General features: G+C 43.2%; 1 protein-coding gene across 7 annotated transcripts in view; it reads right to left on the reverse strand.

Moving 5' to 3' along the window:
* PICALM (phosphatidylinositol binding clathrin assembly protein) overlaps positions 1-26,304 on the reverse strand; it is a 495,196-nt gene that overhangs the window by 36,210 nt on the left and 432,682 nt on the right. For 3 of the 7 annotated variants that reach the window (XM_086933968.1, XM_086933965.1, XM_086933971.1), the window contains 3 exons: positions 23,462-23,561; positions 12,742-12,768; positions 4,471-4,530 (listed from right to left, as the gene is read on the reverse strand). In XM_086933968.1, the coding sequence (XP_086790094.1) occupies positions 4,471-4,530; positions 12,742-12,768; positions 23,462-23,561 (187 nt within the window). The remainder of the gene's footprint in view (positions 1-4,470; positions 4,531-12,741; positions 12,769-23,461; positions 23,562-26,304) is intronic. The other 4 variants (XM_086933969.1, XM_086933966.1, XM_086933970.1 and 1 more) reach the window with 2 other exon arrangements.

The raw sequence follows: 26,304 nt of genomic DNA on the forward strand, positions 1-26,304 counted from the left end.
CTGCGACAGGTGCCAGCACCTTCGTAAAAATCCTTGGAGCAGAGCGAAGGCCGAATGGCAAGACTCTGAACTGAAAATGGCTCTTGGCTACTGTGAAGCGTAGGAACCTTCTGTGCGCTGGGTGAATTGGGACATGGAAGTAAGCGTCCTCCAGGTCGAGTGTAGCCATATAATCCCCCGGGTTGATCATCTTCAAAACATCCTGCAGGGATACCATCCTGAAGGATAGGGAGATGAGATAGGCATTTAGCTCCCTGAGGTCGAGGATGGGACGCCATTTGTCTCGCGTTTTCCTCACCAGGAAGAACCTGGAGTAGAAGCCCTGGCCCCGTTGACTCGAGGGGACCGGTTCTACCGCTCCCTTGCGGAGCATCTGTTGAACCTCTAGCCGTAGGAGATGAAGATGACGCGATGGTATGGCTGATGGGGGTCTGGGTGGAGGGACTTCCGAAAACTCTAAAGTATGTCCTCGCTTGATTATGTTGAGCACCCAACGGTCCGATGTAATTTGGGACCAATTCAGAAGGAATTTTGACACCCTGCCTCCAACTGATGATCTCTTGGAGGAGGGAACAGTAGGCAGAGCCAGGAGGCCGCTATTGGCGTTTAGATGAGTCCCGTCCACGGGCAGCCTGCTTGCCCTTATTGTATGGCCGTGTATAACCAGAGGACTGGCCCTGTCTTTGCTGGTAGGATTGGCGATTTGGTTGGTATCCAGAGCTGGTCGAAGAGTAGCGCTGTTGTTGATATGCGCCCCTGTAAGTGCCACCTCTGCCTCTCGTGCCCCTAAAAGGAGTTTTGCGGTACTGGAGCGTTCCCAACGATCTAGCCGTCTCTGTGTCCTTTTTTATCTCCTGAAGGGTGTCGTCGATTAGTTTGCCGAAGAGTGCCTCGCCATCAAAAGGAAGATCCAGGACCTTATTTTGGATCTCTGGTCTAAACCACGTCGCTTTTAGCCACCCCTGGCGCCTTAACACTGCCGCTCCTGCCAAAGCTCTGAAGGACGTAGTGGCAATGTCCATGGCACAATCTATGATCTCCATGGAGACCGCTTCACCTTCTTGCAAGGTCTTCTTGGCTTCCAGTCCCGATTCTGGAGGAAGTTGATCCAAATAAGGAGCTATATCGCACCACAACTGGCGATCATATCGTCCCAGTATCGCCAAAGCATTGGCTGCGCGAACCAGAAGGCTAGCGATGGATGAAAATCTCTTGCCTGTGCTGTCCAACCGACGTCCATCCTTATCAGGAGGAGCCGTTAAGGGTGCCGAAGGGTTCCGTGACTTCCTTTGCGCCGCCTGTGAGATTACAGAGTCCGGCCTAGGATGACCTGTCAGGGCAGCCGGTCCATCCTCCGGCGCTTTATACTTCTTGTCAAGGCGCGGTAGCACAGGGATTACCGTGGCTGGGTTTTTCATGGTCTTTAACCCCTCCTCCCATATATGGTCCACAATCGGAATGGACCTCGTAGACTTACGGTGAGTGTCTTTAAAGTCATACAAGAAACAATCCGTTGTTTGCGCAGGCAAGACCAACTTAAATCGGCCGGCTGCCCGTTCCATCAGTTGGTGAAAACTACCGATGTCAGCAGGAGGAGAATCGCCTAGGTCCTGGTGTGGCGATGCTTGATCCGGGTGGATGTAATCATGGTATTCATCTCCATCCTGATCTGAGTCCGGACGATTATCGGAAGACACATCTGTGTCATTATCCTGATCCCTATCCGGATCATCTGCTGGATCAGAAGGAGTCTGGGGCAGTGGCCGCTGTGGTTGAGGAGGAGACTGCACCGGGTGCATAGGTGGGACAATTGAAGAGTGGCCCCGAACCGGAGTTGATGGAATAGATCTTCTCGGAGCTGGGCGCTCAGCCTTGGATTTATAGTCATGCAACATCTTATGCAGGTCATGTAGGAAGGATGTCGGGACTGAAACCATGCCCTGTGATTCATACTCCCTTGGCTCATCAGTTTGTGGGTAGTAACCGCCACCCTGTTCATATGCTTCCTCCGAGTCAGTTTCTTGACTTTTAATGAGTAGTTGCGAAGGGCTATTCGCATAATCAAAGCCATCCTGACCGTCTCCCTCAGAGTCCTCCTGATCTAGCAACAGTGTGGGAGGTAATGATGGCACTCTCCTTGGGGACGTCATTTCAGGCGTGATCCTTGTAAGAGAAATCGTCACCCTCCTCTCTGCAGCCAATATTGTAGGCTGCTCCGTCGATGCCGGTGAAATCCTCGTCGACGAGATAGGAATGGAGGAAGTCGTCGTCGACGCCACCGTCGACGAGCTCGCCGTCGATGTTGAAATCGTTGTCGTCGTCGAAGCACTCGTCGACGACATGACCGTCGTCGACACCGTCGTCGACACCGTCGTCGACGGCGTCGTCGTCGATGAGCCCGTCGTCGTCGGTATCGCCGTCGTCGCCACCACCGTCGACGGCTTCTTCGTCGACGACGTCTTCACCTTCGCCGACGATATCGTCGGCATACTGTCCGTCGACGCTGCAGTCGTCGAGGTCTTCTTCGACGACGACGGCGCCTTAGCCGTCGACGCTCCCGTCGACGAGCCCGTCGAGGGAACCAATTGGATCTTGGGCTTCATTTTCGTCGTCGACGGAGCCACCGTCGACGATGTCTTCGTCGTAGAGGACTTGGAACTCCTCTCAGAAGAATGTGAAGAGGGTTTCTTGAAGGCTGGGTCTGTCTTCTCACCCTTAGGAGGCGTAACCAATTCAGTCTTGCCCGACCCACTGCGGTGGGGGGAACCTCCTGAACCCCGGCCATCAGACTCACTGGGGGTCTTCCTTGAAGCCTTAGAGGGGCGCCCAGTAGAGGAAGAGGGGGAACCTCTACCCCTTTTCACTGACCTCTTAGAAGAAGCGCAGGACACTGATTCCTCCTCATCACTGGAAACTCCATGTTTCCTCTCCTTCTGCCTCTGCAACCATGTCAGAAGCCTTCCAGCACGATCTCTCAAGGTCTTGGTGGAGAGAGTGCGGCAAATTCGACAGTCCTCTGCCTTGTGATCAGGATACAGGCAGTAAATGCAATCCTTGTGTTTGTCTTCCACAAACAGCCTCTTCTTACCACAGGTGGAACAGGGTTTAAAAAGGGCTTTTTTCTTCCCAACTTCAGCCATTTTGATGAAGAAAGGTGTTTCCTGAAGAATCTGAAGAAAAATCTGAAGAAATATCTAAATAAATGAGTTCAAAAGAGTAGAAATAGAGCAGAGCTCAATGGAGACTCCCTAGCACAACGTGCGGTAGAAAAATCTGAGGCTCTGAGGTTCCTTCAGGAAGGTTCTAAGGGTGAGGCTCTTCTGATTGGCTGACGCCTAGAGTTTGGTCTCTTTTACAAAAAGAGGCTGATATGTTACAAAAGGGAATGAGGCCTAAGCCTTTCCTTTCTCTTTTGTACCTACTACTATGATATTTTTTATTACCGAGACTCCCAGTCCGACGACGGGGAATGATACAAAGCATGGGAATCTATGAAAGTTCCAATACTGGGGCAATAAGCAATTATAGTGTCATTACACAGCAAAGGTGAACAGGTTATGGACAAAGCGTTGATGTATCGGAGGGTATTAAGCAATTATATCGTCCTTACACAGCAAAGGTGAACAGGTTGTGGACAATGATTTGATGTATCAGAGGGCACTAAGCCGTTACAGTGCCTTTACAAAGCAAGGGTGAACAGGTTATGGACAATGTGTTGATGCATCGGGGAGTACATTAAGCAATTACAGTGCCTTTACAATGTAAAGGTGTACAGGTTATGGACGATGTGTTGATGTATCGGAGGGCATTAAGCAATTATAGTGTCCTTACACAGCAAGGGCGAACAGGACATGGACAATGCGTTGATGTATTGGAGGGCATTAAGCAGTTACCGTGCCTTTACAAAGCAAGGGTGAACAGGTTATGGACAATGTGTTGATGTATCGGAGGGCATTAAGCAATTCTAGTGTCCTTACAGAGCAAAGGTGAACAGGTTATGGACAATGCGTTGATGTATCGGAGGGCATTAGGCAGTTACAGCGTCCTAACACAGCAAAGGTGAACAGGTTATGGACAATGCGTTGATTTGTCAGAGGGCATTGGCAGTTATAGCGTCCTTACACAGCAAAGGTGAACAGGTTATGGACAATGCGTTGATGAATCAGAGGGCACTAAGCAGTTACAGTGCCTTTACAACGCAAGGGTGAGCAGGTTATGGACAATGCCTTGATGTACTGGAGGGCATTAAGCAGTTTCAGTGCCCTTACACAGAAAGGGTGAACATATTTTGGATGATGCATTGCTGCATCTGAGAGCATCAAGAGGTTATAGTGCTATGGAAGGTAAACAAACACGGCATTGATGTGTTTTCTGGTTTCGCTATCAAGTCATCAGGATGAGAAGATCAATGGGAAACAGGAACTTATTAACAACTGCTACAGTCCTCCTAAGATGCTGTTGGGTACTTACCAGGCCATATCCTAGTATTCCAGTCGGGGTTGTTGCGGGGTAGGCCATTACAGGTGGTGCCTAACAGAAATGCATTCATATTACACTTCCAAAGAGATTCAACAAAATGCAGCAAAAGAGTTGCACAAAGAACTTATAACCAAAAGAGGCAATTCTCTCAAGAGTTGGGAATGCTTTAATTCCAACAGCACACTGGATTCCATTCTTATCACTTACACCTATTAGTTGTTGGGGGTTCGAATCAGTAAATTTCTTCGATATGAAGCACAAAACATAACCACTACATGAATTAACAATCGCATCACCTCGCCCAGTTCCCCAAAAAATAGGCTTCTTACCTGTAACTGGATAGCAAGCATTCATGTTACTACTCAACAACCAACCAATAATACAAGGAGCATTAACCAGTGAATTATAAGTAAGCTGTGTTAATTGTACTTTTCAATTAAACCTGAGTGTTACCTATCATGTCTATTCCACAATTACCAACATTTCAAGCTACACACTGCTCCCAACCTACCCAAGGAGTGACCCTTTCGAGTAATGCTGTAGAACTCTTCCGTGAACGGGGGAAATCCACTCAATTGAAAGCTCCATACAACAAACTACAAAAAATACTGTCAGTGGAACAGCAAAGCCAATCTACTTAGTTACCCAAAGAATGTTGTGAGCCGAACAGCGACAGTTACTTTTTAGCAGATTTGTATTAGTGCAGTTGGCATCTGGCCATTTTTGGGTTTTCGGCTTTGTACAGTAATGGGAACAAATTAACTTGTTATTGAGATTTGGATGATATATGTTTCTGCTGATTGCACATCTTCCGAAATATCGTACAGATCCAGACTGAACCTAGAAAATAACTACATACTCCTCAGGGTTAACTGTGAGCCCAGAGAGACCACCCTAACATCTGCTGCGTCACAATGTCCTTACCTGAGCCGTTGATGCTTAAGACCTAACAACATTCTTCCCCGAGGGTCTGCAATCATTCTTATACAGAAAACACTAATGTTCGTGAGATGCAGAAGGACCAGGTCGGTCATAGATTGCTCTACTATCAACCACAAGTCCAGAGCAATCGAGAAAATAAATGTAAAAGTTAATATTGTACTTTCACTTTAAAAACAGGCATGGCAATACCCGTTGTCCAGCAGCCACCCTGCTCTGATGCAGTCTACATCTTCGTGGTAATGTTTCCCGACTTCTCAATTTGGTCTGTTGGTCTTAAGACCAGCTACAAAAAACAAAAGAAGATGGTAGCCAAGATGAGAAAGGATTGGGAGGCAAATCTCTGCTCTACAGACCAACCCTGAAACTAACCGCTTCAATCTCAACAGGAGTGGAAGCATAAAGCGAGGCGCCATTGCTCATATGCAGTGGGACGAGCGAAATGACCTAATAAATGAGGATTCACTGCAGCCACCCAAACAAGGGGCAACCAAGGCAGGCTAAAGAGACACAGCAAAACACAAATTCCAGCCATCTCAATCAATCAGAATTGCAATGGTCAGAAAGGAGAACTTCTGTGCGCAGTGCCCTACTGAGCAGAGCACGTGGGAAAGCACGCATATCGCTGGTGACAGGCGAAGAGACAGACCAGTTACAAGGGAGGCACGGTATGGAAGCAGTGGGCCAAACAGAATTAAGCAAAGTGGAGGGCCCATTGCAGGAGTCAGACTTCCACAGAAACAAGGAGATGAAAGCAAGGAGGGATATGAAAGGGGCTTGCAGAGTACCAACTCAGGGCTCGGCCACTGAGAGGAGGTTGCATTGACAAAACCAGGAGTGCTGCAAACATACTGAAATGGGAACGGGGCCACATTCAACAAAACAAAGTGCGGCCCTCAGGATTGACAAATTAGAGGAGAGAGGACAATGCGATTTATAATTAGAAACCAAGCAGGAAGCCCAAGGTCTATATGTAAAGCCATAAATAACAAGCCTCACAATGAGAGAGTAACTACAATAGAAAGACCAGGCAAGCATCTACAAGCAATCACTACGCTAGTGAATTGATAGTAATATTTAGTTATATAGACTGGTATAGGGAAAAAGGAACTGGAGGGGAGTGTGTAGCAATCCTGTAATCAGCTGAAGGATATGGACAACCAGTCCCATAAAGGTGCAGCACCCACCAAACGAAAAGGAAACCTGTATAAGCACATCAAAACCAAACTAGGAGCTCATCAACCACAGGGAAGGTGCCACTGAAGTTGAAATTAGCCTACCAAACTCTATAAAATCATCACACAGCCGACCCTGAAGATGAGGGAATGTTGGTACAAGAAATAAGTGAGACAAGTCTGCAAAACATTTGCTAAACAGGTCTACATAACTCTAAATGGAGCCCCATAGAAATAAAAGAACAAGAGGATCCATGAATTGAGACTCAGCCTGCAATCCAATATGTGAAAGATTATCAATTAATCACTAGGCAAATCCTGGAGGATCACTTTCAGTGTTTGAGATAGCTTTACGGGGCACAACAATCCAAGACTAGAAAACAAGATGTACAAAATAACATCAAAGACTTAGGGGGCAGTTCTATAGCTCTGGGAAACTCAAAGAAAAGAGGAAATAACAGAAGAAGAAATGGCTTCAGTCAAAAGAGAAAACTATCAATCTCCGTGAACAGAACATCACCATGCAATAAAATATTGGATATAGGAAATAATCACAGAGGGATAATGTGAGAATGAGAGAACTTTCATCAGGAGCATATGGAAAAGACAACTCTATTCATATTAGTGCTGGGTACAGATGAAACAGAAACCCTTAAACTGGATTATACACATAGAACTGCCAATCCCTCGACTCAAACACACTGGCCGTCTAATATCCTCGGGAGAGTCTGTCAACTTCAGGTGATGGAAAGATTCATGGATGCAGCGAGAAACCAGGACAACCGCTCTTTGAAAGCCACCAGTTTTCTATACTGCAGGACTTTGTTAAAAAAATAACGCTCCTAAAGAGGAAAGAAATAAAACTGTGACAAACTTTTTGAGGCAACAGAAGGCAGCATTCACTTGAGTACCCTTTCACTGCTGCAGAAACAGGAGAGATGGAAAGCCGCAAGAAAGATAAGCAATAGCAAACCAAATACCTAAGAGTGCAAAGGTAAGTCCAGTGTTTAATTTGAGCCGGTGGTTTTTAGTGATCTGCACCAGCATTTAATAGTCAACACCGGCGCTTGTGACAGTCTGCCACAAGGTAGCGCTGTCTATCTAATTTAGAGATGACCAAAACAATGGTTAATTATTATTTCAAAATACGTTAAAATGACTTTTTTTTACGCCTAAGCCATTCTATTAGCTTTAGGGGCCTGAAACAGTCTGAATTGTCACACTTGTGATGTTACTAGTTGTGTTGTTACTATCATTGGCAGCATGGCAAGAGCAATGTCTGGTGCAAGCTGCAGCGGCCTCCTTACGAGAGCCCTGGCACTTAATATTTATATTTCTTTTGCTTTTACAAATCAAGCAATGAGTAGTCCGCAATAGAACAACTTCACACTGGAGCCAACGGTAAGGGACAAGACATGACACCCGCTGTCAAGAAGCTTAAATCACATGAAGACACTCCCAGCTGAGATAGACAAGACAATGGGCAAAAATGGTAACAATTCCCAGCAAGGACCGAGTTGGAGAGGGAAAAAATATGTGTTACAACAGCTTTTGAGCCCACAGAATGGAGTACACGTAGGACTTTCATCACTGTGTCGAGCCAGGCTTAGTTATATCACAGTTTTAGGGGCAACAGCACCAAGAGATAGGATGTCACTAGCTACATATCTGGTTACAAGTGTTGAGGAGGAAGCATGAGTGGGCCAGAAAAACAAAGAAACAAAGACCGTAACAAGGAGAAACAAACTAGCTGATGCAGACACAAACTCTGCAGTCATCTTTATGTCTAATACTTGGAACGAAACATGTTGGCTGAATTGTGTCTGTTTTCGTAAGCGCAACCCCTAAATACTGAACAACTGTTTGCTACTTTGTTTTATGACTTTAGATAATACAGCCTTCTTTCCACTGGGCCCTAGTCGGATTGTAACCAGGACTTTAAGGGTAAAAAGGGAAATGAATTGGAATGTAGCAATAGTAGACCAGGTGCTGTTTGTAAATTTATCACGAACTGAGAAAGATGCACTGAAGTGTGAATTGTTAAAGATCATCAAGTTGGAATTACATTCAGAAAAGACAGTGGTTTGTTTTATCGGCTTGGAAAGGTGGTCTGTGGCAAAAGCAATCCAGGTAGTTGATGACCTAAGGATGAGATCAGTTTGAGAAGAGTTTCACATTTAACAGCTGTATAGGCAGATGCAGAATTCGGTGGGGGACAACTGTTTGAATGGATTTTGACGAGGGCGCCTGGAGAACTGGCAAAGGCGGAGAAAGATGTAGTCTTGAACAAAGTTGGTCACAGAAAAATGTCTTTCTTTTAATGAATGACAAAGAAACCGTTTTTTTTTTACACGGTCAGAGTATATAACTGGGAGGGGGGAAAAAGGAGAATGAAATTTAAAAACCTGTCAAAATGATGAAACATGTAGTAAAACGGAATACAGACAATGGATCCTGCACTGCAGCCCTGAGGCCGCATTAGTAGTCAGTCAGCTTCGCTATTAGGCCAATTTCAGAGGGGATAAAAGCTCACTGCACCCTGCAAACCACAGTGGCTCAGTGCCTGGAGATGTTGTTCTTTCCAATTTGTCACATTGGCAAGTAAGAGCCCGGGACTAATATTAACCTACTATAACACGGGAAGATGACTCAATATTTTACCAAGAGACTCCACGAGCCCTCTTCCCTATTTTTCTTGATGGAATAAACATTTCTAGAGCTCATAACAGATTCACGATATTCGGACAATGCAATATACTGGATATCTGCTCTTCCTTCTAAGGGGTCCCACCAATATTAGACCCTTCTCGTACAGAACCCATCCTATGAAGTTTTTTAAAACGGCCTAAAATTTGTGTTTGCATGCGCCAGTTATATTGTGTGTACTATATTGAACAAGTGTAGGGAATTGAACAATGATATTTGCACAGATTATTATAGAACAATTATCTATCTTATGTTGTAATCTGTTTTTAAGAACATACAGCTTTTCTGTGTATAGAAATCGAATCCTCTATCTGTGGCTAAGTTTGGAATACCAAGTTAGTTTAAAGAATAAACAAAGATACTGTATTTAATGTGGTTGATACCTTAAGAAGAAAAAAACAAATAATTGCATGTGTATCTGCTTTTGGAACTACACATGACCAGTGTTTCCTTTAATAGAAGTATGCTGTATAGCCATTGGTAAGGAGGCATGTTTTCAATAATAATCACACACCTTTTTACAGTTCTTTGGGTTTTTAGGACAAGGATGCCCTAAAATCTTGATCCATACCTCCACAATACCTTTCCTATTGCTATGTCTCCTATGTTGCTACTACAATTTCATATATGGCAACAACTGCTGCTCAGTCTACTCCCATTATTGAGTTTGGCTTCAAGTAAGATACGTTTTTCCACAACATAGGCTTTGATTCATTTCCCTTCCTCACTATGGAAACCTTTTTAGGTTGTCTCTTGGATGTAGGTCATCATCAGGTTTTCAAAGTGATAGCTACGCACCCCCGTTGGCCACTCCTTTGTTTGACAGCTTTAGTACCTCCCAAGCTAAGGTTTATGTACTCAACCTTAATAAAGTGCTGATGCTGCCTCTTCCACCACAGGAGTCACTGACTCTAACAATGTTCAATCTACCGACTCATTTCCAGTCTACGTCTATCAACCCAACTGCTTGATAGCGCCATAATTGAACATATCCAGCTCTTCACTGCAAGCACCAGCGTCTTGGGTCCTTTACACGTTTGTTTTAGGGCAGAGAGAGGAAGTAAGCCAGCACAGATATTGTAGGTAATTTGACCAATGAAATAGCAATGTAACCTTCTTAGGCAATTTATCAGCTGCTTCTGATAGAATAGACTATTCATTTTGACTGGCTGAAAAAACAGGGATGAGGGAAACTCTTAGATTTAGTTCTGGCCCTTTTATGTCCTCTAACACTTTATTGGTTTCTGAGCCTTCTTACACAACTAATTGTCTCATTGCCATGCTCAGTATCCCATGTGGTTTACCATTTTAACCCTAGGTTTTTCGAAATCTACTTCAGGTCATCTAGCTCTTGTCCCCATTTCAGATGCAAAACCTGTTTGATGACCTGCATGATCACTAAGCTAATGAGCACAAATTGTTTCAAAATAGAGGTCCTCAGGACTCGTCCTAATTCCTACACTCTGTTGCACTCCCTTTAGTCTGTCTCCATGAGAAACTATTAAACCTGCATCCATGCACGTGGAGACCATGGGTGTCCTATTTAAACAAGCCCTCTTGAACAGGGCCGGACTGGCCATAGCGGGCACCAGGCGTTTCCCTGGTGGGCCGGAAGGGTGAGGGCTGGTTTTAGACCGGTGGGGGACGTTTTTGGTACAGGGGGCCGGTTGAGCAGCAGTGCTGCAATATTGGCCCGTGTGCCAAAAGCAGCAGACGCAGTGCTTCCCACCGGCAACTCTTCTGCAGTACCTTTCGTCCGTCTCCATGAGCAACTATTGAACCCGCATCCATGCATGTGGAGACCATGGGTGTCCTATTTGTTGACGCCCTCTCAAATAGTTCTCAGGAGTCATCAAAGGATCAAGGAAGATACTTCCTGACCTGGCCCACCCCAAAGAGTGTTCACCATCATTGCCATTTTTTTGTCACACCTGTTCTGTGCAAAGGGACTACCTTTAGTCTTCTATAAATGTCTAAATCTTGGCATGTAGAGACGGCAGAGTTCTGCAGCTCATCTCCTACTGGGTCTGAGATCCTGAATCATGCTTGGCACTTTGAGCCTTGTCCTAATGGTTGTCATCCAAATTTATTGATTTCAAGGTATGAAACATTAAGATTGAGAGGCCAATGGATCCCTCCCAACCCACAAATAGAAATGTCTCTAACAGAATCCTGCATTCATCCAATGCGTTACTCCTGAAAATTCTCAGACTGAGAAACACTGGTCAGGCCGGAAAGCTTTCTAGCCCTTTCTATGCGGAACTCTCTACAATGCCATTTTTGAGCAACAGAAGACAAGATCTTCTTTAGAAGAGCCAGTTGCTTTCCAACTAGTTCTCCTGTGTACTCACTGTTTTTTCTTGTCCTATGGTAGTGCTAAGAGGTCACATGTGAGAGCTGAACACTAAATACACTCATTTAACAAAACTCTAGCAACACATATATGTTAATTCACGTGTGTTAGCTTGATTTAAATACTGTTTTTGTTACAATATCATAACATTAGTCTTCGATAGAATGTAATACTAAACTCAAGCACCAAAAAAATTGTTCTATCATCTTTGTAAACACAATAATTTTGGCAAAAATGTTACTTTCTTCAACACATTTTAATTGCAAATCATATATTCACATTCATGGTACTGATAACATACTATATGATAAAGACTTTGGAAAGACAAATACGCTTTTGTAATGCTCAAAATAATAGCAATACTGTCAAAATAATCTATTTGTGTTGTCTGCCATTCTTGCAGTTTCTTAGTGCTGTAAATAACATGCTTTGCGAACATCCTATTCGAAGGTGCTTAGCAACACCTATCAAGATATGAACAGGAACACTGCAAACTAGAGACTGCTGCAGTAAGAGCATTAAAGCACTGATCTAACAATACATAAAAGTATTTTTCCTGAAAATAGGAGATGACAACTTTCTTGGTTTCTTAACATAAATTGTAATTCTCTAGTATGCATTTAGATATGAAGAAGACTAAGAATGTGTATATTAGTCTCTCCTTCCAACAGTACCATATAATGTGAATTAAAAAGGCAGGTCAAACAGAAACTGTGAAATTTCATGCAATTCATTTCAGTTTGCCGCCATTATGATCTTCACAAAACTAAAACCAATCAAATTGCTTCTCAAACCCAAAGCAGCAAATGTCAAGGCGCACAGCAAACCAATCACAGCTTCCACTAATGACAGAAAAGAGCATCAGCTTAATCAAGGAAAAGAAATCTAGGTATTTCCCATGCCATCTCTGGAGCCAGGAATCAGAAAAGCACCAAAAAGATTTGCAGATGATTGAAGAAAGGGTAATTTTCCAACAGAGCAGAGATCATTGTGTGAAAGGACGTGAAAAGTTATCAGATTCTGCAGTAGCAGTGGTTAATAACAGCATGCCAGCTCAGAAAAAAAGGCTGTTTTTTTAATTTCACTTACGTATTGTGGGAAATGCATGCCATTCTGCTTTTCATCAGGAAGAACAATTACATGACGCAATAATATGAGATTAGAACACACCCTTATAAAAACATTACATTTAAATAGCAGCTCATATTCATAATTCTTTGTCTGATTAAGAGATTGACTATCAACTAACTGTAAAAGTAACCATTATTTACCTGTAAATGCGATATTGCCTATTCGACTCCATACGAGAAACAAGCATCCCATTTCCTATCATTGTATGCCAAAATGCCTAATTGACTCAAACTGTACAAAAAATGAGTGTCCTTTTGGTCCACTCTTGACCCATTCTTCTGACCAACCCTCAGAAATAGTAGGAGATCAAAAAAGAGTAATACTCCCCATTGTTACCCCATCTTTCGAAGCAGCTGCCAGTATCGAAGTGTATATTTAACGTGGCCACCCTACATTCAGGTAATGATGGTGCTAGATCTGTCAGTTTTATGGTGGTCTTTCTCCAAGCTTTTTGGCTTACTCCTCCCAAAGTTTCTGGCCAGCACACTCACAAAGGGTTTTGACACTGGTCTTTTGTAGCTGCAGCCAGGTGGGGCCAAGGCAGGAAATTCCACAAAACCTCTGAGGGTAGAAACCTCCAAAGTGGACACCAGGTATACATAGTTGATTCTCAGATCCAAACCTACAGTACACCTCTGGAAGACTGAGAAGTATTATTATGCCACTCTGCAGGAAGGACTGTGGCTCTGCTGCCCAGCTGCCAGAGTGAAAAGGGCTGGACCTGCATCTTAAATCTAGGACTACTAAAGTGATTCCAAGAGCTAGTTGGCCAGCCTCCTGAGCAGAGCCTAAGGGGCAAAAAAAGGCTCCAACAACCTTGAATCCAGCACCTGGACTCTGTCTGCAATTAGTCCTGCCGCTAAAGTGGTGCCACCCCAGTCCTGCAACCAAGCTACCAAAGGGTTAAGAACAGGTTAATTTGGAGTTTGCATGTGACTTCGCCCTGACAGAAACAGTGGTTGCTGCTTCAGTAGGGCCCCCCCGCCAACCATAAAATTATTTCCAACATGCGGCTACCAATCTAGCAGCACCAACCATCATATCACCGATATCCCATGTGCAGTGAAGATCAGTGACAGGTAGTGGACCTTCCTTTGTCCTGACAGGAGCTATGGTAGAACTACTGACAGATACATACCTGCTCCCTGCTTTCTCTATCTCATTGAGCAATGTAGCAGAAGGATTGGAAGGACGCCAGGTATTTTATATAATAGTTGTGCAGAAGGTTATTACTGAAGGGGAAGTGAGAGGGTGGCACCACACCTGTTATTGTTTTTTCAAAGGTATCAAGAGAAGGAGGAAGGGAAACATTCATGTGTGTGCAGGGGCGATGAGAGTTGAGTTGTGATTTAATTCATGGAGATAAAAAGAGAGTGACCATAAAAAGCAAGTTATTTACCTTAGGTAATGCTCTTTCTAGTGGATACTCTAACTACAAATTCCTCACCTTCCTGGAAGTGACAGAGTGGAGCATCATATAAGCAACACATCTGGGCCCTAATGTCAGTTTCTTCTCTTTTACCTTCCTAATCCTTCAGAAATGGATTGCGACATTTGGTGGTGACAGTGTGCTGATCACTAACTTGGGACTTTTTAATATTTTTTAAAAGAAGCCACTCTACAGAATGGGGAGGTGGGAACGGCGGTAAGGAATCTGCAGTTGTATAGAGTATGCCGCAGAAAGAGTGTTACCTAAGATAAGTACTTTTTTCTGATGGATATTTTAAATGGCAGATTCCTCACCTTAAAACAGATACCAAGGCACCACCTTTCCAAAATGGAGGACGTCAAACCAAAAAAGTCTGTATGACCTAGCGGGCTAAGTGTTCTTACCAATAAACCTGGTTGTTAAGGCAGTAGTGCTTTGTGAACATATGTACTGACACCCATGTTGCAGCCTAGTCCATATCAGAGACAGGCACCCCTCATGTCAGGGCAGTGATAGCAACTTTGGCCCTGATGAAATGGGCCCTCAGGCCTTTGGGGCTACTTCTTGCCCAGCTCGTTTGCAATGTGGTAAAAAGATTTAGCCAGGGTTCCTGCCCACAGCTGGAATATGCACTGCGCCACTAAGGGAGCAGAGGTCACTTGTGATCTGCTTGTTGCTGTACCGCCTGACAGCGGCATTGTCCCTGAGAACCTGCACCAGTCTCCTCTTGATGGCCAACACTGAGACTTTCAAAGCCAGACTAACGGCCTGTACCTTCAGAAGGGTGATGGAGGCCCGTTGTCCACTGGGGACCAGAGCCCTCTGATATCCACTAGGTGATTTGCCACAAAGCAGCAGCAAAGCATCCATCTTTACTGTCATCCCTGGGTAGAGAAGGGAGAGTGGTCTTCAGCAGGAGGAAGTGCAATTGGTCAGCCACCACTGCAGATCCTGAGCAGTTGTCTCTCAGACCTGGACAGAATCTGAAAGGCAGCCCTACTGCTGGGTCCACTGGGAGTTTAGGTTTCACCTTATTGAAACATATTTTATTGCTTGTTGCTTTATAGGTAAAAAATCAAAAAGTCATTTTTAGGTTTATTTCTTAATTTACGTAAAACAGCAGTGTAATGCCAATCTTTTGCTTTACTTTATTAAAGCTTTCCTTTTTCATGTAGTGTTCATTTCTCAGTTACTGTACTCTGTCCACTCAAAACACGACCTGCTACAATTTACTTTGCTGGTGAAAGTGGAGACACCCGGAAGTGGTGAGAGAGGATGCGAGGAGTGAAGCAGACAGATGCCAGCACCCAAACTCGACTCCGGGCCCAACCTAGGAGTGACACGCAGCATGCAGAGTGCAGCTGAAGCTAGTCATAAGCGGGGACCAAGCGACAAGCTTGCCCTCTGCCACCCATGCGGTAACACCTCTAGCTTGAGGGGGGCCGGGCTGTTGGAAGTGTGAAAGCGGAGAGAGCGCAGCAAAGCAGTAAGGCGGCTGGAGGTGCAACGCAATAGGCCATGGGCACTCCGAAATGCACGGACGCGGCCGGGGGGTTAGGGTGGTGCAGTATGTTCCTCTGGAGGTGTCTGCATGCAACCTCAACCTTGGACTGCTCTCCACTCTGCGCTGTAACACAGTGAGGTGAGTGAAGGGAGCGGTGAGGCAGGTTTGCTGTACGGAGGTCTGGGAAGGCATGGGGAGAGTCGCCACCTGCCAGGGGACTTGCCAGGGGGTCTGTTGAAAAGGCTGCTGAAGAGTGAATACTGCAGTTGCTCCTAGCTTAATATTCTCTTCTCCTCCCCATATGCATTTCAACACCTCAGTGATTTGCCCGAACCCACTAGGCTGCTGTGCTCCATACTGAGAAGTGACATACCTATAAGTTGTGCAGAGTATGCAGTGCCTTGATCTTTCAGTTGTGGCCACAACTATGTTTCAGGCATTTCTGGTTATTGACCTGGCCTGGCTGTGCTGAGTTGAGGTGCAGAACTATTAAAGGTCTAAGCAGTAACCTGATTTCATACACGAATGGTTTTGGACTTGGCCTTTGTCCTGTCTACGGTGACCAGGTACACGTAGTGGAGATACTAAAGGCCTAGCAGTGCGGGTGGGGGTGTTTGTGGCTGCACCTCTTGGCGGTGTGCCCTGTGGCATGCAAGTGATTGACTTGTGAGCACCAGTGTATCTCAGTGAACACCTGTTCACAGTGAAACTACTGCTACGTCATGCTAGTAGAGTCTTTTCCCAACGATGGCTGTTCTTGTCGGCAAGTGAGGTTTAGGAGTGCAATAGGCACCTTAGCAGTGAGCAGAAGAGGCCGGCATTAGGGCGGTGTGGCTTGCTCACGCGGAGGGGTCTTTTTCTGCATACTGTTCCAGACATCTGGGGATATAGTGTGTCCTTCTATTGCTGCTTGTCGCCCCATTTTTTCTTTGTTTTTATCCTCCTTTGGACCACCAACGACTAGGAATAATGGCATTGTCTCCATTTAAGTAAGGAAGGTATCGAAATAACGCAACAGAAGCTTCATTCTGGCCGCCTGATTCCGCCAAGAGCCTGAAAAAAGCTAATTCTAAACTCCTTAGAAACAAGTTGGCACATGGAAATCGAATGAAGGGTGTGAATCAGATCTTCTGTTTTTTCTACAAGAGAATGTGGTACAAGATGATCCTATAACTAAATTGAAGTCAACCCCAAATTCGCAGGTGATCTCCATTTATCATAATGAGGATATTACCCTTCCAGATATAGAAATGGAGGTTAACCTGAGAAATCATCTGCCGAAGGAGATTAGCTACATCAGAACTCTGCCAATTCTGTATCCGGTAACTGGTTTAAGGCTATTTTGCACTACCCCAATGGAATATTAGCAGTACCCAATGGAACGCCCTTCAGCAAACATACAGATGTCTGCTACTCCTGATTTGGACTTGCTTGGAATCTGTCTTGTAATCTCCCATGCTGAAATGTGCAGGTCTCGGAGTTGCTGAAGTGTCTGGAGAAAACGTTGTCCTCCATCCTAGCCCTCCTTGAAAAATTTGTAACCAATAAGGACCATACTCAAGATATTTTATCTCCAATTCTGAAAGTGCTGAGGACCCAAAGGAAGAGAAGGTGAATTCAAACCAGGCCCTACAGCTGTCAAAAAGAGCATTGTGCAAAGTTGTGGGCTTCCGAATAGAGAGCACAAGCTGTTTCATCCAAATGTGTGTGGGTAGACGGCTCACCTTGAATCTTTCATTTTCTCTTTAAATGAATTCTCAGCTGAAGACCCAAAACCTTTGCTGTTTTTTTTTAGAAATTATGGAAGATTTGTGACACACAAAAGTATTCTGGGTTCCAGATCTTTCCCATCTCTTGTGGATGATGTTTAAAATGGAATTGGTCAGCGGGTGTAACGTGTATCAGACCCAGCATCTAAACCCTACAATTTACAATTAATTAATTAAGAGTGATTTCATGGAATACGGCAGGCCTAATGAATAATATGGAGAAAATGACATTTTTGGATAGCCTAAAAGCCGAAATAATTTGCCTCCAGGAAACCTGGTGTTCCCTCTGATCTCCAATGCAACAGCTACTTTTCAGTACAGTGTAAGGCTACGCCATCTAGGAAAGGACATGCAAAAGGAAGGATGGCAATTCTTTTAACTAAAAATATCAAATGGAATTATAAGAGCTTTAAAGATCCCTCTAATCTCTTTCAAGAAGTAACCATACCCGCTCTTGAGAGTGGGTGCTTGAAGGCTACAATTTTGTTGCTAAACATTTATATACCTCCTGATATATCCTACAGTAACATTTTGTATGATATCTTTGCCTTCATAAGCAAGGCCAAGGATAGTCAGAGTGAACTTCAGGTCATTTTGGTTGGCGACACCATCAGTTTATTTTCGGAGATTGAAAAAGAGGTAACACTGTGTATTCCCCCTTTTACTCTTCCACCCAAATATAATAACGGATAAGAGAGCACAGGTACTCCTTGACCAATTGAGAAAAAATGAAGCATGACTGTAAATGGGAGATATATTTCCCAGAATCCCCTGCGTATCATACCCATAAATCTCCAATGGGATATTTAATTATTGGCTATCTTGTTTCATACGCATCAATCCATCTCTTAGGTGTCTTGAAAATCTTAGATTCCATGCCAAGTGATCACAGACCACTAATCCTCTCCTCAAAAGCAGGTATGACTCCAGTAGGATTATGGAAAAATGATGGTCCCAACTCAAAATTTAATAAAAACTCTGGTAGGACTCAATGGGACCCTAGCAAGATCAATAACTTAAATGGACTTCTATAGAAGGCGGTTAATGATCTGGATTCCTGAAAAACCGATGTTATCTGTTTTTCCGGCCAATTCATGAAACAGATTACAAATAATGCCGTTTTGAGGCCTACTAAGGCTCTCTATAAACTAATATCTCTGCCCATTCTTCTGTTGAACAAATAAATAAAAAGGCTGATTAGAAAGCAGTTTGTTTCCTTTTCCAAAGAAAGAGATCGATTAATATTCATATACTTAAAGAGAAGCTGCATACAGAAATAATATGAGAAGATTTTGCGAGATAGTTGCAGATTGCTATTGAACTAGAGAAAAGTCTCATCCCTCCCCTAAAAGAGCGAACAGTTGGGGCAGCTTCATCTCGGTACTATACACAGAGAATATAGGAAATACATTTTGTATGGAAGAGCTTCCCATTCGCCCTAATATTGTTACATCTAAATACGATGACCCTTCTGCGCAGGAGACCGAGCCTTCGATCCACGCCATGAGGACTTCTGCTGTAATAGGCCCGGATGAAGTGCCTCTCCAGTAATAAAAAAGAAGTAAAACCCTGGGCTAGGCTATTATTCCCGGTTTTTGAAATTCCTTATGCTAACACAACAGTCCCCTCCTCATGGACCGGAATTATTATTGTTCCATTATACAAGAAGGGCGAACATAGCTCGCCCGTAAACTACAATCAAATTGTCCTGTTAGATGCGGTAGGTAAGGTCTTCACTATATGTTTTTTGGCCAAACTTAATGTCTGGGTTGAAGATAATAAGATAATCCCGATATAGCAAACAGGCTTTAGGAACAATCGTGGGACCTTGGATAGTTTTGCAGCCCTGCAACTCATCAATGAAAATGATGTGACTGCCACTGGTTCTCTAGTACATGCCGCGTTTATCGACTTTTACACAGATTTTGATAAAGTTGACCGTCCAATGCTGAGAAAAAAAGTTGTTTAACCTTGGCATGCCTGGAACTCTATTGCATTTTATTGTTGCCCTTCATTTCACAACCTGGTGTCAAGTTCTGCAAGGGGGTGACCAGGGGCAACCTGAGAAATTCCAGATGAAAAATTGTTTGAAGCAGCGGTGCTTACTTGCTCCATCGTTGCTTACCTTGTACATATTTGATTTGCCTGGTTTCCTATCAAAAGGAACAGACTTTCCTCTTAGTATTGGGGGTCGGTCAATATCCTGCTTTTTATATGCAGATTAAATTACAATTGTGGCCCTAACACTTAAAGCTTTAAATGGCAGACTAGTAGCATTTACAGCTGTGCGCTGATGCACACTTTTTGAAAATGAATTCCTCAACAAGTAAAGTTCTATGCTTTCATTGGAAGAAAATGTGTAAATATGCCAATTACTCATGGTATCTAGGCTACCAAAAACTGGAATGGGTTCAGTCTTACACGTTCTTGGAATTATGAGTAGCACTCTGAATGATGCTGCTCATATTTCTAGTAATGTCAGCATGGCCCAATCTTAGGCCAAGGGGATGAGTGTATTTTATAAAGCTGTCGGCAGAAGACATTTCTCCCACCTTTTATCTGCGTATCAGGCTTAAATCCCAGCCACCTTACTGTACGCAATGGAGCTAAATAATGTGTCAAGATGGGGCTTTTTAGACTAGACAGAAGGGCAGATATTAAGGAGACTAGTATTGCATTACACCTTAGCGTCGACTCCTGCCTTAAAACTGGAGTTTTTACACGAGGATTGGCAGGAGTCGTTTGTTGGGATTCCAGCCTTTTCAGAAGTAATGGTGACTCACTAAGATATCTCATACGTGAGGACATTTTTGAAGTAAAAAAAGAAAAATCTTTGGTTTTTTTTAAAGAAACTTCAAATTTGCCCTATGCCAATTTCAAAAGGACCAACATTTGGTATCATTAAACTCCATTAAAGGTCTGTCGAAAACAAACTTCAAATGATCTAAGCTTCCGCTTGGACACAAATGCCTGCAGTCATACAGAGAGCTTTCAAGCAATATTGGATTCCATTACCATGAAAAGAGCCTAACCCTATGTGATATGGAATATGCCTCATGGTGCTACACATTTATGGACCCTTTTGAGATTAAATATTCTACCTTTAAAAATCTTAAGCTCTAAATGGCATGGGTCATATGCAATCTTTGTCAAAATGATGTTCAATACTTGAAGCATGTTTTATTTATTTGTATTGCTCTGCTGCTGTGCAGTCGTAAGATGTTAAGACCTCTCTTTTTTAAGCTGTATGTGCAGACTACTTTTCAGCAATTGCAAATGACATTTACCCCCCAAATAAAATGTTTTGATTTTGAGTTTGTCAAAATGTTTAATGTTTTTTAAACTTGTATTTAAGTTTTGTTATGATTCAGGCTCTTAAGATATTCCCCGTTTGTAACAAATGAGTACCTAGTTTTACTGTTCTCCTATGGTTTCCAATGTGTGTATAATGTTTCTTGTATGCTCTTACTTTTATGAGGACCTCCTCACAGTTCCAAATCGTTTCCTCACAATTTTTTAAAATGTTTTTTGTTAACTATTGGACATTATTTCTGAGCTGTCACACAGGGATGAATGAGAGAAAAAAGTAAATTATTCAAGTATGGAAGAGAAAGTGACTGGCAGACTTAGGGACCTAGTTTGCTTGAGCATGTCAATATTGAATAAAAATAATAATTACCTATGATTGATGAGAAGATGCTTAAATCCTAGTGGTGATATTCACATTGAAGATCCTTCTGTATCTGCAAGAATGCACAATGGGGAATGGTGCTTAGCAGGAGATGGAGGGGGCGCAATGAAGGGCGAGACCTATGCCTAGTCAACTTAGTGATTGAAAAGGCAGGTCTTCAATTGCCTAGTTTTGCCAGTTCTTACTCCAGTCCAAGGACATTCCAGGGTATGATGCCAGAGAGGCTAGTAAAGGTCTCCTGCCAAAACATCCTGATTTAGTGGGGCTGAACGCTAGTTTGTTTGTAATGGTCGACAACACTTTCTCGCAGGTTTGATAAAACTAGACGCCACTGAATGCAGCTATGCAGTCCCTTGTGAGTTATACACAAGGTATTAAATAGTGCTCTCTACTGGAGGCCTGGAAGGCAGGCCATATGTCTATGAAGTATGTAGAATACTTTCTGGATTCAATGCATGTTAGAGAGATCATTATTTGGCAGTCTACTACGGAAGGCAATACATTATTTTCTACAGAAAAAAATACAGCCAACTCTAAACCACATTTGTAGGACAGTTGCAAGGAGTGGGGACAGTGGCTCAGAGTTGGAGTAGCTGATTACACACATTCTTGATTGTTGCATTTAAGTGAAGGATGAAAGATACATCACTATGAAACTGAAGCCCCATTCTGCAGACTTGCAGTGCAGGCCTCTGGGAATCAGGTCAGGGGAAATGGAGGCATGATCAGTCCAAACGGCCCATAGATACAACATTTATGGCTGTTAAGGCAATGGTTATTATGCTGTATCAATTCCTGGACATCTTTGAAAGATGTGCTATTTGATGTTGATCTCCAGGTCCCAGATCCAAGGTCAACACACAGATGCTGTCTGATGTATGTTTCCAAACACACGAAAGGTGATGGGAGGATGCTTCCAGTAAGTCCAACTGTGGGCAATCGCTTGGGGTATCATTCCAACCTATCATTCTTTTGGCCACGATGCCTTCTTAGAATGTATTCAGCAATAATCAAATCAGTCATGACCCTTCTCCAACAGGTAATGTCCAGTCTGAACTACCAAACCAGAACACAAGCAACCAACGACTGCTTTTACCCTTATTGGGACTTTTCGGTTGGGTGTAGCTTGGTTCCAATAGCACAGTGAGCAAGGTGCCCCCATCTGGGCATACCGATGGCCTTTTAGGACTGTACATCAGACACACTAAAGGTGTTTGGCAGATGCTTGCAATAAGTCTAACCACTGGCAATCGCTCAGAGTAGCATTCCAACCCATTGTTCTTTCGCCCACCATGCGACCTCGGATTAAAGGGATTTGAGGTGTGCAAGTAGAGTATTCATACGAGACAGTCAGAGCTGGACCCATAGCAGGCTAGGGCTGACATCACTGCACCTCAGCCGATATATCAGTTCCATCCTGAAAAATATTGGATGGCATAGGGAATCTGAAGGGAGTGGTGGAAGTACATGAGAAGCATGGCAGAGTATGACGGCAGTAAACTGAGGATTGTCAATGCAAACTGAGGAGAATCTGGTTTGCGATGAATTCATGTCTGCAGCGGTGACAATAATTTTTAAGGCAAACAAAGAGCAGCAACAGTGGTTTCTTGACCACACACCTATATGTCTTTTGAAGTGATTGTCTAATTGTAACTTGATTCATGGTAAGGAGATTCCGTGTTGTAATCTGGTGTTAGGAATCGAATCAATAATTGATTCACACTACAGTTCAAGGGCAGAGTTAGCTGCACTCCACATAGATATTTAGAGGTGCCCCAGATGTCCAAAGTACTGCAATCATACCTTGCCCTCTGTATAAAAAAATCGACACATTTTCAGTTTCTTCCTAGCTTTCTGGCTTTATTTGCCAACATATATGTATATATATATATATATATATATATAATTCCAATTATCTGAATGTATTTCGATCCCTCAATAATATAGTATACTGTTATCATTGGACTCATTCTTCTAAGCTCAACAAAGTTAGAGACTGGCCTACGCACTTGGTTTAAAGGTAATACAAAATAATTTAACGTGCAAACTGGTTTATAGCTAATGTTGCAACATACGCAGTAATTCCTAATTAAAATTAAAATTATAAATGAACATTAATTCATTCCTTTCAACAGTTGAGCTTGCAGACCTTGCAACAGTTGAGCTTGCAGAGCTGTACTTAGCGAATACGTCAGTACTCAATGAGTACTTATCCAAGTCTAACTCTTGTCGAATAGTCACCCTTCTAATGCACTATTACAATCTTATAGTCTGGAGACACTCACCATTGTTGCGGGGTTCCACGTTGTGGTAGGTGCAACTTTTGGCTGCCAGTTTGTGCCGCCAGTGAGTTTTCTTTCCCCTGGATTACTCCACAGAACATCACTTGGAAAAAATAGAATGGATTAAAGGGACAAGAAATGTAACAAATTTCCAGTTGATGAATTATATAATTAAAAGCTGTGTTTTTTCATGTTCACGAGACGAAGTACGGCTTAAACTGTAAGACCACAAATCTGCATACACAACTGGAGATGTTATTTCTTTGGTCCAATCAACCAATAAAAGCTTCTGCAAAATGAAACTGCTAGTGCAAGTCCATTTCAAGGGGTTCGACATCTACATATAATCTGATAGAAGAAAGTTACATTTCATTCAATTCTCCATCGAGAAGACGCTCTTGTATACAGCAGAAGAAATTGCTTGGTTAAGACCTGTGGACTAAGGTGGGGTTAGGTAGGGCACGAGCTGCTCTAGATGGAATATTCAAGATGGCGGGACATTGCTTTGCTTTCTAGAGTGTGCTCCGGTCTGGTGTCGATGAAATGAGGCCGAATGTGAACAGTAAAAAACTCTAGGCACTCCCCATAACCTTCTTTTCCCAGGGAATTAAATGTTCTTTTTTTTTTTTTAACGGAGTCTTATATAGCGTGAACTTGACAGGAAAGTATCGGGTATCAGAGCGCTTTACCTAGACCTGTTGCGTTACATGAGGACACATTCATTTAAAAAAAAAAAAATTGTTGGATATTGGGAGATTAAGGGCCAGGTAATCCCAATTTACCTATTCTTAAATACCGAATTTTACCGATTGGGTATTTAAGAATAGGTAAATGGGCTGTAGATACATTCTCTGTAAAAATTACTGAATCGTTAAGATTCGGTCATTAAGAATCGGTATTTACCGATTCGGTAATTCCTATTCATTCCTATGGGCCTGGAGGCCGATAGGAATGAATGGGAAGCATGCTAAATACCGAATCGGTAATAGGGGGACCTCATGCAAGGGTGGCAGGGTGTCACATTGACACCCTGTTGCACCCCTGAATAGTGCATGGGTGCACATGTGGCACACATACATGTCCTAAGGGCATGTAAATCTGCCACATGGCACAGTAAAAAAAAAGCACAAAATTGATTTTTTTAAAGGTTTTCGAAATTTACCACCAACCTTCATTTGGTGGTAAATACCGAATCCTTAACTGTGCAATGCACTCCCTACATTTCAGATTCGGTAATTTAACGATTCGGTATTTTAAGGAATCGGTAATTTACTGATTCCTTAAACTACCGAATCTGAAATGTAGCCATCTACATCCCAAATGCCCAATACGGGTCAGTAACGGCCGAAATTCGGTAATTTCGGCCGTTACCGACCGGTATTGGGCCACTTCTATCTGGCCCTAAGTGATTTGCCCAGAATCACATGATGTTCAGTGTCGTTGCCGAGACTCGAACCCACTTTCTCAGATTTAAGGACGACCGACCCTAGCCGTTAGGCCAACTCCTCTCCCCAATTTAATTTATTGTTGTTGTAATACTTTATTCGATAGATATTTATCATAAAAGTACAAACATACAAAATACATAAAAACAATTAACCCAATAGTATTACATTTCCAGCAGAACAGCACAGAACAATTTAAAAAAGGGAAGGGGAAAAAGGAGAGTTAAAACAATACAATCATCCTAAATAAGCTTTTATACATTGCCCAGCAAACTAAAGCGGATTATCCAGGCACCCGAGAGGTATTTTGCGACCCCACAGACGATGTACATAGAGGCAGTGTTGGTTAACATAATACGCAGGGCTGATCTATGATCCTTCACACCCAGAACCCTGCACACTGGTTTCAACAATTTATTCCTAACATGCTTCTAGGCTGTACAAGCGAATAGAAAGTGGCCCAGGGTTTCCTCCGTGCAACTGCAGCCTGGGCAATTTAAGTCATGCCCCCCCTTGCTTTTCCACCCTTCCATAAATTTCTTGAGGGGCAGAGTACCGTATCTCAGCTTCAAAAACAAAGTCCTGTCTCTGGGTAGCTGGATAAAGTCCAGGAAGGGTTCCAGCTTGCAAGATGATTTATGATCAAGGAAGTTGATCGTCAGGGTTCCCAATTTGGGGTTGACATAAACCTTAGCCTCAACCCAATCCCAATATAACTTTTTGACAATTTGTTTAGCAGGTGGACATTGCGAGGCCCAAGACTCTCCCAAGCCTATAGATGTTGCCAACAACTTAAGGTTGTTAAGCCACTTTATCTTGTTGTTGAAATTAAGGGATATTAATTCGTCCAGCACTCGAGCGTATTCTGTTAATTCTTGAGTCCTTCTAACGCGCACCCAAAATAACAGCGGCCTAAGATGGACTTTATCAGAAATTGTTTTTTTACCCATGTCAAAAAATAATGGTATCAAAGGGGTTGATACTGGGAGTGATACCAAATCTCTAATGAACTTGTTCTCTGCAGATGCCAGGGCCTTGATGTATTCGGTACCCCATAATTCAGAACCGTAAACTGCCGAGGCTACAGCCTTCCCTTCATAGACTGTCAAGGCTGGAGCAACCGGTCTACTAATGGAGAGGCGCTGGTTCTTTAGTATCGCTCCAGAGACCCTTTTGAGATTAAGTACCATTTTAGATATATGAGAGCCCCAGGACATATTGTTGGATAGCCTGACCCCCAGGTAGTCTAGTTCATTCACCACCTCCAGATGGGACCCGAACAGTGTGATATGTACCTTCCTAACCTTTCTATTTGCGGATAAAACCATTAACTTTGTTTTTAAGGTGTTTACCGATAACCCACGCTCTTTGCAGAAGAGAGAGAAACGGTCAAGCAATTTT

Source organism: Lissotriton vulgaris, chromosome 8 (assembly GCF_964263255.1).
Source record: "Lissotriton vulgaris chromosome 8, aLisVul1.2, whole genome shotgun sequence".
In the NCBI taxonomy this organism is placed as follows: Eukaryota; Metazoa; Chordata; class Amphibia; order Caudata; family Salamandridae; genus Lissotriton; species Lissotriton vulgaris.